The sequence below is a fragment of the Rattus norvegicus genome, chromosome 1 (genome assembly GCF_021556685.1).
Source record: "Rattus norvegicus strain SHRSP/BbbUtx chromosome 1, alternate assembly SHRSP_T2T, whole genome shotgun sequence".
Lineage (NCBI taxonomy): Eukaryota > Metazoa > Chordata > Mammalia > Rodentia > Muridae > Rattus > Rattus norvegicus.
Genome location: NC_141534.1, coordinates 66,143,079 through 66,155,700, shown reverse-complemented (window position 1 = coordinate 66,155,700; position 12,622 = coordinate 66,143,079). Strand labels below are relative to the sequence as shown.

Genomic DNA, 12,622 nt, shown 5'->3' with positions numbered 1-12,622 from the left:
TCCCAACTTGACCTGGGGGTTGAAGGCTGCTGAGCTGGAGGAACGCAACACAGAACGGAAAGCATCTTCACAGAGGAAAACTCACCCCTCAGCCTATGTCACATGGGCTTCACCTACCAGCTGGCTGCTGGGCTATTGTGGAAATAAGTTTCTCCCTCTCACAAAGGAGAGCTTGCATCCTGGAGTTCATTTATGACTTCTCTCCTAAGAAGGTTAATAACTTCCAACTAATGAGAGCTATGAAGTGGGCGTGAGTAGCACTTGCCCAAACATAGCTGACCTCTCCAGGGTCAGGACAGAGGAATGGTAAGGCTCTGTGGTCCTACCCCCTTGTGCCAGCAAAGTGCAGTGGCTGCCTTGACTCGACATAGGACCTCTTCTATGTGCTGAGTGTTGGCTGCTCTGAGTAACTTCTCCTGACCTTCAGACAGGTCAATGATATCATGTCATGCTCTCCATAGCGATGGCCACTCGTTCTCACCAAATTACTTACGGCCCCAGACTTTGAATCAAGAACAGTAGCCACCTAACATACGAAATCCCACCATGAAAGAAGCAAAGGGAAGCTTCACTGGACAGTAATGTGTGGTGTTCTCAGAGCGGGAGAGCCACAGTGCTTAGAAGTCATAGGACATTGTATTAATAATCCTAAATCTTGGGTTCTTCAAGGCAGGCATTGTGAGCAGAGGACATGTGGAATTATAGATGATAAGGCCAAGTCAAATGTTGCAAGCATGTTGTTTTTAAGGAACCAGATCGCCCACTGATACAAAAATCCTGATTTCAGTTAACATGCTGGCAGAGGCTATAATCTAATACATGTGAGGAAGAAGCAAGAGAATCAGACATTCAGGGCTATCCTCAGCTGCGTGGGAATTGAAAGCCAGCCGAGCCTACATAAGTAATGGCCTCAAAAGGAAATTTGATTTAGATACCTGGGGGAAAGTACTCTCTAGGCCAGAAAACCTCTGAACCAGCTGAGAGGTCTCTAAGACCATAGCATCCATATGTAAAGGTCCGAGGCAGGGTGTCTATGCCAGATTCACCCTGAACCTCATCCTCTCTGTCTCAATCCCTGACCCAGGAAGCAGGAAGCAAGACTATATCCACGGACAGGAATGGTGTCCTTAAGATGAGGTCACTGGCAGGTTCCTGAACCTATGGGTGGACAGGGAATGCAAACCAGCCTTGGTCGAGATCATCAGAGCAGGAGGTGGGCCACTGCTATCCATGCTGGGAGAAGCGGCTCCTCTGCAGTGAGCATGCTCAGACGGTGCCATTGGTCCATAAGGAAATGTGGGTGTGCATCCTCCTCTTCATGGTTATAAAGGAGGACTTTCTCCTGACCAGAGGGGACCAGGCCAACCTTGCCAGTTACAGAGTAGGCTGTCAGAGCCTGGAGACTCTGATGGGGGCATTTGTGGTCTGCAGACACTCAAAGGAAAAACAACCAGAGAGAACAAAGCAGAGAGCTTCTTCCACGCAAGGTACTTATGGAATCAAGTTTGCCTGTGACGTCGATGTAACTGAGGCCCCTGTTCCTCAGTCATGGACAGACACTTGTATGCCTTTTGAGAAAGCAAACACCCAAGAAGCATCTTCCAACAGAGAAAACTCTGATGCATGGTAAGTCTAAATCTACTCTCTGTTTAATCTCAAACAGTCCTTGAAGCTAAGTTCACTTGGTATACAGATGGACTTGCATTTATTAAAGACAACAGCCAGCTTCAAATGCCAGTTCAACAAAGAGTCTGTCAAGGTGCCCATTCCCCAGTGAGTGAAGCCTTGCAGAAACTCCCAGGAGGGTTATTTGGGGGGAGGGGGAACTCACATTAGGAACAATTTCCCCCTCTTCCTTTACATGTCTGGTTATGTACCAGTGGCCCTTTCCGCATTGCCAAATTGGAGTTAGCTCTGAGATCAGTGTGTGTCTTACCTGTCTCTTACATGGGTTCCCATGTCTGCTGGGATTCAGCTTCATGTAGAAGCTACAAGGCACAGGGTCCATCAGGCTTCCCCATCTCACATTACATGAGGTCCCGAGTGGTCACCAAGCTGCCTGACCCCTGTGGATGCTGTACTCACCCTGCAGTGGCCTGTTCTTGTACAGGTCCCGGGCCTTCGCTGGGTGAGCTCGGGCTGTGTTATCACATTTGGGCTGCTCATACCTAGGAGGAAGGTGATAAGACAGAAGAGTGGGGTTGAGAGCCTGAGTTGGAGTTGTCTTCAGTTTGTCACATCTAACAAGCTATCATCTATCTATCTATCTATCTATCTATCTATCTATCTATCTATCTATCTATCTACCTATCTATCTATCATCTATCTATCTATCATCTATCTATCTATCATCTAATCATCTATCTATCTATCATATATCTATCTATCTATCTATCTATCTTCTATCTATATTTAGAATGTTTCATAAGCTCTACCATTGTTTCATAGCCCTGTGATTTAATTCCTCGGTGGCTTGACCAAACATTCCTAGATCAACTTATTTCCACAGTCATCAGACAAAGAGGACTTGCAGCTCAACACACATGGTCAGGCTCGCCCCTTTGATCTGGTTAAGAGAGTCTTGCCTGGTGGTTTCTAAACACCCACACCCTGCCCTCCATCTTCTACTTTGTGTCTTTATGAAAAGTAAGTGTTCTGCTCTGTTGTCTCTTGGGGTGTTTTCAAATGTGTGGGAGGGAGGACCATGGGCATGAATGGCGCAAGGGTTTGCCACTTGGCTCCTTCAGAAAGGAGCCAAGGTCTCAGGAAGAACTTGGACGCCGCAGTTATGTCATTGAAAGGCTAACTACTTTTCAGTCCAACTCATGGAGCTACAGAAATTTGGCCAAATGTTTAAAGAGAAAATAAAAAGAAAGAAGAAAAGAAGGAGGGAGGGAGCATGCTGTGGGTTTTACCGGGTGTTAGTAGCAGGTCTCAGAAGGCCTGCCCAGGCCTTCTGCCTGGAGGTACTTGCTGCCTGGATGTTTCTGGTCCAAGCCCAGATGTACCTCTGATGCTGTTCAACGGCTCCTTGAAACTGCTCTAGCTCCAGGCCTGTGTGAGTGCTGAGGTGAAGTTGAGTCCTGTACCAGAGACTACTGACTTTCTCCCTCTGTACTTTCTCTCACAGTGAAGTCAAGGAATGGTTGCCTCTGCAAGGACAAGGTGTGTGGGACAGAAGAGCCCATCCCAGTGAGGTGGGGTCTCATCCTCCCTTGGGTATCTATAACAACCTATCTTGCTGACTTATACCATCTAATGGAAGGTATGACCCATGATCTAGTCTTTCCTCCCAGCTACCAGCAGATGCCAGCCTTCAACACTGACTGAGTCTGTTTCCCACAATTGTAACCCTCTTTGTCCAAGTCTCATTCATTGATTCTACCATGGAGATTCCTTCCTAGGGACTTGGGTGCTGCATATGTATTAGGAGATGGACAGGAGGTGATTCTTCATGGAGCACTGAATAGACTAGTGGAGCACGAGTTAGGAAAGGAGAAAGCTAGGTTGGGGATAATAGGAGTATGTATGAATAGAATGGTCTAGGGCTGCAAACTTTCAGTCAGGAAATGGTAAGATTCTACAGGACATTTCTCCTCGCTCCCTGGCTACTTCCCTTTCCACTCACAGGAAGGGTTGTAAGAGCACACTTCTTCAGCTTCAATTTTCGTCACTGATTTCTTTTCCTACCATAGAAAATAAGAGAAAATGAAATTTCTCAACATGAGACACTCCTTAAACTCTTCTGAAACTGGGCATGGGGGTATGCCTGTAGTCCCCAAACTCAGGAAGTAGAGATAGGACAGGAAATCTAGGCAGGGATGTCAGGGTTAAGCATAAAAACTCTTGCCACAGAAATCCAACAGCCCAAATTCAACCCCCAAAATCCTCTGCAGGAAGAAAAATCTGACTCCAGAAAGCTAACTTGTCTTCTGAGCTCCATATGCATGAAGTGACATGTATGTGTCCAGACTCTCCTCTCCTCTCCTCTCCTCCCCTCTCCTCTCCTCTCCTCTCCCCTCCTCTTCCCTGTCGTCGTCGTCGTCGTCTTCTTCTTCTTCTTCTTCTTCTTCTTCTTCTTCTTCTTCTTCTTCTTCTTCTTCTTCTTCTTCTTCTTCTTCTTCTTCTTCTTTTCTCTCTCTCTCTCTCTCTCTCTCTCTCTCTCTCTCACACACACACACACACACACACACTAAATTTTTTAAAAAGAATTCAAGGTACTTTGGCTATAGAGTGGGTTTCAGGCTAGCCTTGGTTGAATGGGAACTTATCTCACAAAACCAAAGACAATATGTTGGGCTGTGATATAATGGTGATGGTCATGGCGATGATGTTGATGATGATGATGATGATGATGATGATGATGAGGAGGAGGAGGAGGAGGAGGATGATGATGATAAACGACTTATGACACAGCTTTGACACTAGAGAAATCAACACCCTCCTTCTACAAACTCTACATCTTTGAAAACATTGTTTCCAAAGTTAGAGTCCCCAATGCACCCTCGCCATGCTACCACATCCTTCCCAAAGCCACTAGACTATATTCTTTAAGAACACAGAGCTCAGTGCCAGACAGCATGCACCATCCAGAACCATAGGGCAGAGGCAGTGCGGTGGAGGGGCCCCTACTCAGGTGACTTCTGAGGCCCAGGACTACGTCTTCAGACAGGAGCAAAATTCATCTGAAGACAATAGAGAATGCACTCAGCTGCCTGGGGGGTCATTAACCACTATCAATGAGTGATGCTAAAGTTAGATAAAATAAATGCCTGGGTAGCAGAGCTTCACTCCAGTTTCCAGGTACTGCCTGGGGGCTAAGGGTAAGGTGTCATCTATGCTACAGTGACCTACAGAGAGGTGAGCATGTGTCTCTGCTCCTAACTGATGGTGTAGAACCCCAAACCAGCAGTCCCATGATATTTGAGCCATGGCCTGTCCTACAGTGTCAGAAAGCTGAGCTTTATTTCCAGTGTTCGTGTGGTCCACACGGTCCGAGAGCCAGGCCGTCCGCAGGCCATTCCAATTCATTGAGTCTTCAGTGGTGCTGAAATCTGAAGAGCACATTTAAGTAACTGTGTCTTGCACATTTGAGAGAGCGTGGAGAAAGGCTTGCCCGCACAGAAACCATAACCTGGAGCGGAACTTGTGGGAATTTGGCTGCAAAAGCCTTTGTTCTCTCAACAGCGCTTACTTCACAAAAGAAGAAGAAAAAAAGAACATTGCCTGGCCGTGGCTGCCCATCAGATACCAGGCTTGCCGCCATGGAGAAGTGCAATTTCACGCCCACATGGCCACATGCACTCGGCCACTGTGCAGAGCACTGGGGTCAGAGTGGAGGCTGTCTCGAGGCAAATGGTGCCAGACTGCAGCACCAGACAGGTGGACAAATCCTGAGCCAGCCCTCACAAAGGTGAAAGGGAAGTCTGTTCCGGCACTAATGGAGTAGCTGGCTGTCAGCCCACATGAGGAATCCAATAGCCTTCTCCAAGCCCCTGCTACTACTGGACAGCAGCCAAGTAGAAATCTGCCACTCCTCCAGCTTCGGTACCACCAGGTCTGGCAGCAGGGCCCTGCAGGTGTGCCCTAACTTCGTGCAAGACTGTAGGAAATATGGTCAGAATGTCAGTCTTGACCCATAGGGGCAGGGGAACCTGCAAAGTCTACCATCCCAACCTCCTGTCTGATCCGGAGGGAAGATCAACTTTGCAAGGATGAACAGCACAGGGTGTGTGATTTTTTGACTCACGTCCACAACTGAAGCACCTTATTCCTGTGTGGCACATGAGGACAGAGAGATGGCTTATAAATGGCTAAGTGTCTGACACTTGCAGCTTCCAGTTTCCAAGGTCAAGGATTCCTCCCGGGGAAGTATGAGAGAAGATGGGGAAAGCTAGCACTGAGCTCTATCTAGGGCAAGTGCAAACCCGGGCTTCCCTGGTAGCCTGAGCCACGCTTGCCTTGCTCAGTGTTGTGCGAAAGCTGCCAGGTGACGCTCTGCCTTCTGGTCAAAGTGTTCTGGGCATCACTGTGTGGCCCTCACGCCCTGCTCTCCGAGGGACTCCTACTGTTTAGCTACAGTGTTACCATCTCGGAGGCCACACCCAGCTACTCGTTACTCTAGCCCTAAGTCCCTATTCTTGCTCAATGCCCTCCAGATTAATCACCAACCAAAACATTTCCTCATGCAGGCTTAGCCATGGACCCATTCTGTCACCACCACCCCCTTCCTTCAAGAAGCCCTGGTGTTCGTCCTCTGCATTCACCAAGTCCACATTCTACGATACTATGCCTGGAACACTGAAGCCATTAAAATCATTCCGGTGTTTACTGACAGGAAATGGAAGGAAGAGAAGCCAGGACATGTTCTCACCACTACTGAGAAAGTGTGACAGCATCAGCCAGCTCTGCTCATCAGGGCGGCTGTCAGAGGTCTGATCCTAGACCTGAGTCTGGAAAATCTGCTCTCTGCATTGCTTCCCCTGAAAGGCTGACCGTCCTGCATCCCTCACGCCACCTCTGCCCCATAGTTTCATCTTTCCGCTGCCTAGAAAGGCTGGTCAAGAAGGGACTAGATGGGACCCTACCTGCCCCTGCCTACCTCTGAACGGCTCTCCACCTTGGTGTCACCTATTATAGGACTGTCAGATGCTACAGGTGATATCGTCTCTTTTCCTCAGAAAACAGAGTTTATTAGACTGGAATATGTCCCTGCCCTAGTGCTCAATGAAGGAACCTTAGTAAATGGGTCCTTTCTCTGGCCAGGCTAGTGTCAGCCCAGGGATGAAACTGAAATTGAGCATGTCCATCAGTTCTGAGGGAAGGGTACTCTTACTGTCAAAAAGAGAAACTGCCTTGGAGCTGGAGAGATAATTCAGCAGCTAAGAGCACCAGCTGCTCTTCCAGAGGATATGGGTTCAATTCCCAGCAGCCACACAGATCACAACTATCTATAACTTCATTCCCAAAAGATCTAAATCCTCTTCCGGCTTTTGTTTAGTGGATGGAAGAAAGTGTGATACAGAGGAAGTCGGCCATAGGAGCAGCCCTCTCAGTTTGGTTCAGCCCTTTCCTGAACCTTGGGGAGGACAGTTCTCCATTAGGTAAACATGGGAGCAGGAGTCTGAGGTTGTCTTGTTTGGCCTGATACCCAGGAAAAGTCTCCACAGAGAAATGAGAGTGCCTGGCTTTCTACTCAGCTGCAATCTAAACTGTTCTCGGGTTCTTTGGGAATATCTCACCCTTTCAGAACCTTCTGGAGGAGTGCTGGGTTTGACTGGGTAAGGATGTTCCTTAGCCAACTCAGAACACATCTGCCAGGGCTGCTTCTCCTCTATGATAGCAGTGTAAATGGAGCCAAGCTTGGAGCTGTCAAGAGCCAACTGGTACCCCTGAGTGATGCATGGTGAGGGAGCCAGAGGCTTAAGTATGTAGGAAGCTCACCCCTGAAGAAGAGTGCTAAGAAAAAAGTACACCCTGTCTACCTACACACAGGACAGTGGATTACCACAGAAAAACCCAGGAACAGTAGAGGCTCCAGCTCAGTCATTCATGCAGCGTGTGCTAACTTCCAAACCTAAGGCTGCCCATGGTCCAGCTTCATCTCAGGATCTTGGGTCAATGGAAATACACCGTCCTCCAGTGTCTTGAGGACAGGATGTGTTAACTACTAGAATCAGCTGTGATGTCTTAGCATTGTTACAATACACAAACCAGGGTGCCAAGCAACATGGCCTCAGTCAGGGGCTAGAACGTGGCTGAGAAGGACTGGACGTGGTCCTGATGAAGCCATTGCCGTCTGAGCAATTGTGCTTTGCTTCTGTCCTTGAGCTCTCTGTTGACCAGTGCTTCGTGCTGAATGCTGGGTGTAATACTTGAATAATTGGGGAGATAATTTAGGGAACATTTCAATGCTCACCCAGGCACCTGAGGTGAAATTAGAAAGCAAAGCTAGCAACTCTGTCAGAAAAGATGTTTGCGTATTTCTAAGTCTGGGGGGAAATTCAAAGTCATAAGGTGGGGTTGGGGATTTAGCTCAGGGGTAGAGCGCTTGCCTAGCAAGCTCAAGGCCCTGGGTTCGGTCCTCAGCTCCGAAAAAAAAAAAAAACCAAAAAACTACAAAGTCATAAGGTTTTGTCAAATAGCTATTGATAGGTGTCCAACCAGCACATGCACCTACTCAAGAACACAATCTGACCTTCATCATGTGTACCAGCTCTTTCTGGGATTCCAGGAGAACATAACTGTTAGTTCAAACTGGCAGAAAACATAGACAAACCATGAATAACATTGATTACTCTTGCCTTACATGTTCTCTCTCCCTCTCTCCCTCTCTCCCTCCCTCTCTCCCTCCCTCCATTCCTCCCTTTCTCCCTCTCTTCCTCCTTCTCCCTCCCTCCCTCCCTTCCTCACCCTCTCTCTTTCAGATATACAATGATGTTTTGCCTGCATAAATGTCTGTATGAGGGTGCCAGATCCCCTCACACAACTGTTACAGACAGTTGTAAGCTGTCATGTGGGTGCTGGGAATCGAACCCACGACCTCTCTCTGGGAGATCAGTCAGTGATCTTCATCGCTGAGCCATCACAACAGCCCTCACACATTCTTCTCTTTAAATGGTAATTTCTAGATACAAACACTTACATTCTATAGAAAGCTATTTGAAACATTTGGCTTCCTTGGCTTCTTAAATATTTAACCTTTCAGGTCAAAGCCAGCAGCAAGAGGGGGTCCAAATGTTCTTTCTTAGAGTTGACCCCTTCTCTGCTTCATACTTCATGGCCCATGACTGCTAACAATACGCTTTCCCTCCCATGGTCAGAACAACTCTTCTTAAGCAGTAGAAGCACAGAGGACAGAGTTCTTGTGTGACAGTCACACTGAGACTGTGACAGTGAATTTAAGAAGAGCTAAGCCCATTGTAAAAAGAACCTTGAGGGTGGGTTGCACTTTGCTGGCTCTATAACCCAACCATCTCTCCTCCAGCTCCCAAGGGAATGCAATTTACCTTGTGGAGGTCCCGGGAATGGGCCGCCCAGTGTCTACCAGCACACACCAGCAGTATCCAGTGGATGGGTGGCATTGCACTGGCTTGTAGAGGCCGCCGTGTGCACACTCAGGGATCACTACATTGTCATTCTTGGGTTGCTTGGCTTCCTCAAGAGCCGACTGGTGCTCCTGATCACAGGAGGATGCTGCAGAGGTAGGAAGAAACAGGTACTGAGCAGACATATGGAGCCAGCACTGGAGTCCAGTGACCAGTCACAGCTAAAGGATTCTGTGTGCTGACCCAGCACTACAGTGACAACCAGGCCTATGAACAGACAGGTGAGCCCCTCCTACCTCCTCAGCCACATGTTGGGAGATTGGGACGTTTATGCAACAGGACAAGAAAATGTTATTCTTTTCAGGTGCCCATGCTGTGTGTCCCTTGGCCCACAATCCCTGAGAAACACTTGTGATCGGCAAATACTGCTTTCCCTACACAGAGAATGCAGTTCAGTGCACAAGGGTCATGTCTTCTCAGGCTAGAGCCTCGGTTTCTCCTTTGTCTTTAACCACCACTAGTTTATATCCAAGGGACATCTGCCAAAAGATAAACACGTACACACACACACACACACACACACACACACACACACACACACACACACACACACACCTCTACCTCTTTCCTTATAGTCTAAACTTGGCCTAACTTATATATACATATGTATATATGTGTATATATATTTATATATGTATATGTATATATCCCTAGATTGGCTACATATAGTCTCACTCAGACAGAAAACAGCAAGGAAAGGCTCCAGTCAAGCCAAGTATACCACACACAAGGAAAAAACCTCTACAACTTCGCAAGTAAGAAGCAATGGCTGAAGCTTTGTCTGAAGGCACTGCCCACAGTCACAAGAGGCTCATGAGCACTGTGATGTCAGGGGAAGATACCAGGAAGCTGATAGGGAGGGATTTGTACCTCCATGCTGCCCTAGCTGCAGGCAGCGGGTATGGTACAAAGGGCGGAGTCTGGCCCAGGTGATGCTCTAAAGATCAGGAGATTGCAGATGCAAACTGGAGTCTAACTGTTTCATAAATGTCGGCTGTCACTTTCCTTATTGCTCCAGTGCTGAAAGTGGAAGAACACTTGGCATTCACTACATGTGCCTTAGTGTCTCTAATGCCAATAAATAATAGTTAGAAAGCCGCATGGATATCAGCTTGCTTGGTGATTCTGAGGACAATACGGTACGTGTTTCTGTGATCTATCTGTGAACTGAGTACATTATCAAGTGTGGTTTCTATATTTCTAAAAGCCATATCATTGTGTGTATTAACTGTAACCAATGTCGCTTCCTGATGCTTCCCCTATGTTGCTATTCATGGCTACTGAATGAGGAAGAAGAAGGCTAAACTAAACATCTGTCCAGACAGACATCATAGAGGATAAAAACAATGTGTGGGAATTGTTCAACTCTCAGGTTTAAAAAGCAAAAGAGAAATTAAGAAACTGGGCTTTGACTGACATTCTATAATTTCCTATATAACCTGTACTTTCTGTGTATATTCTATAGGCAACTAACATATGCAGACATGCAAATGAAATATACCTCAGATTGCTGGATACTTGACAAAGCTTTTCCCTGACTCTCACCAGAAGGCTGGCATGAACAGAAAGCAGCAATCACTGGCCTTTCTCCCCAAATCTGTTATAGCTGTTGATAGCCGTTCAGGGACACCAAGCAACACAAGGATTCGGGCAACTCTGAAGACAGTTGACACTTCTCTGTGCAACTGTTTGGCCCACCATCAGTCCGAGAGTAAGTAGAACAGACTGTGGGGGCAGCAACCGAGCTGCATGAGGCATCTCCACAGGGCAGCCCTCCTCACGTTACCTAAGGCCTGGTTGGCACCTCTTCAAAATCTTCTTAGGCCATAGAATGTGCAGTGTGATTATCTGGCCACAAAATATGTTTGGTGCTCCATTCCAAGGACATATCGTATCTATGGGAACGGGAATGGAAATTTTTTGAAATGTCCCTATGAGACATTTATGTCATATCTGAAAGCTCCTCATAAGCAAAATGAAATTGATCGAATTAAAGGAAACTCTAAAGTTTGCTGCACACGTTGTAAAATATCAAAGCCATTCTGCATTGGCAGAAGAAATCCTGTTTGTATGAGCGTCAGGGTAGGGAAGATGTCTGGCTCAGCCTTGACAATCTGGTTGCATTTGGGAATTCAAGGCTACTGGAAAGATGGGATCATGCGCTCTTACAGGATAAGCCACAGTGAAGGCAGAGGGCATTTTAATAAGTGTGAAGGCGAAGCAAGAAGGCAATTCACACCATAGTCACATCCCCTCCCTACCTCCTCCCAGGCCCCATCCACTGCAGAGATCTGCACAGGCTGCTCAGAGTTCCTGGGACACAGAAAGCTCACTGTAAAGTCAACACAATGCTAAAGGTAACACTCATCATGTTCACATTAATCCACAGCTAATTAGTCCTGGGAGGGTCTGTTTCCTATCCCCTTCTATCTTGTTATTTATTTCTAAGTTGAGTCTGAAGAAGAAATTGAGTAGAGCTGATTCTCAAAGTGAAAAAGCTGATTTTCACATTATTACTTAACACTATTAATTCTCCCAAAAATTTAACTCAGCACAAAAGGAGGAAGAAAAGCTTGAAGGAAGAAGTGTAATCCAAGTTTGGATTTACCTGGCTGTGAGACTTCCTGCTCCTAGCATAAAGGGTAGTTGTGTGTGTCTGTGTGTGTGTCTGTGTGTGTCTGTGTGTGTGTGTGTGTATCTGAGTATTTGTGTGTGTGTGCCTGTGTATCTCTGTGTGTGCACTTACATGTGCATGTGTACTTGTGTTAGAGTATATCTGTGTTTGTGCATGTGCCTGCATGTAAATGTGTATGTTTCTGCATGTGTGCCTATGTGTGTTTGTGTGTATATGAATGTGCATGTGTGCCTATGTGTGTGCGTGAGTGTGCACATATGTCTCCAAACCACACATCATAACCGTCACCTCTAAGGTGGTGAAACAGGATCTTTGGCGTGAATGGTCATAGGGGAGAGCCCAGAGCTGGTTAGAGGGGACCCACCTTCGTCTTCCAGCATGTGAAGACACCTCTCAAGAAGGTGCCATCCACAGACAAGAACATAGGTCTCCAGAAGCCATATGTGCCTGTACCTTGAAGTTGGATTTCTGGACTCCCCAAACTGTTGAAAATAGCCTTGGGTTATTTCTAACAGACTTCTTTCATGAAGCTTTGCTATATCAGCTGGAGCAGACCAAGACCAGACTTCCCTCAGCACCTCATGAAAGGAGCAGCCACTGGAACCACATGTGTGTCTTCAGAAAGAGGGCTTACTGACTCCCAAAACTGGACAGGATGGTTAGAACATCACAGGCCACACTCAAGAACCCTGTCAGAAGTCATCAGGGCATTGTACCCCAAGACCGGGCCCATGCAGCTGCTCTAGGGCAGTCAGTATTCTGACAAGGATGAGGCGACTTGTTTTTACTAAGCTGAATAACTTCATTAAGTAACTTCATTACTTAAATGGCAAAACTTAGAAAACTGGAAATGTGAAAAGATAGGCCTGGGAGGAAGGAC

General features: G+C 46.9%; 1 protein-coding gene across 2 annotated transcripts in view; it reads right to left on the bottom strand.

Annotated features, from left to right (window-relative positions):
* Window positions 1-12,622, bottom strand: part of Smoc2 (SPARC related modular calcium binding 2) — a 128,798-nt gene that overhangs the window by 25,984 nt on the left and 90,192 nt on the right. For both annotated transcript variants that reach the window (XM_087651174.1, NM_001106215.2), the window contains 2 exon segments: window positions 9,009-9,195; window positions 2,086-2,168 (listed from right to left, as the gene is read on the bottom strand). In XM_087651174.1, the coding sequence (XP_087507300.1) occupies window positions 2,086-2,168; window positions 9,009-9,195 (270 nt within the window).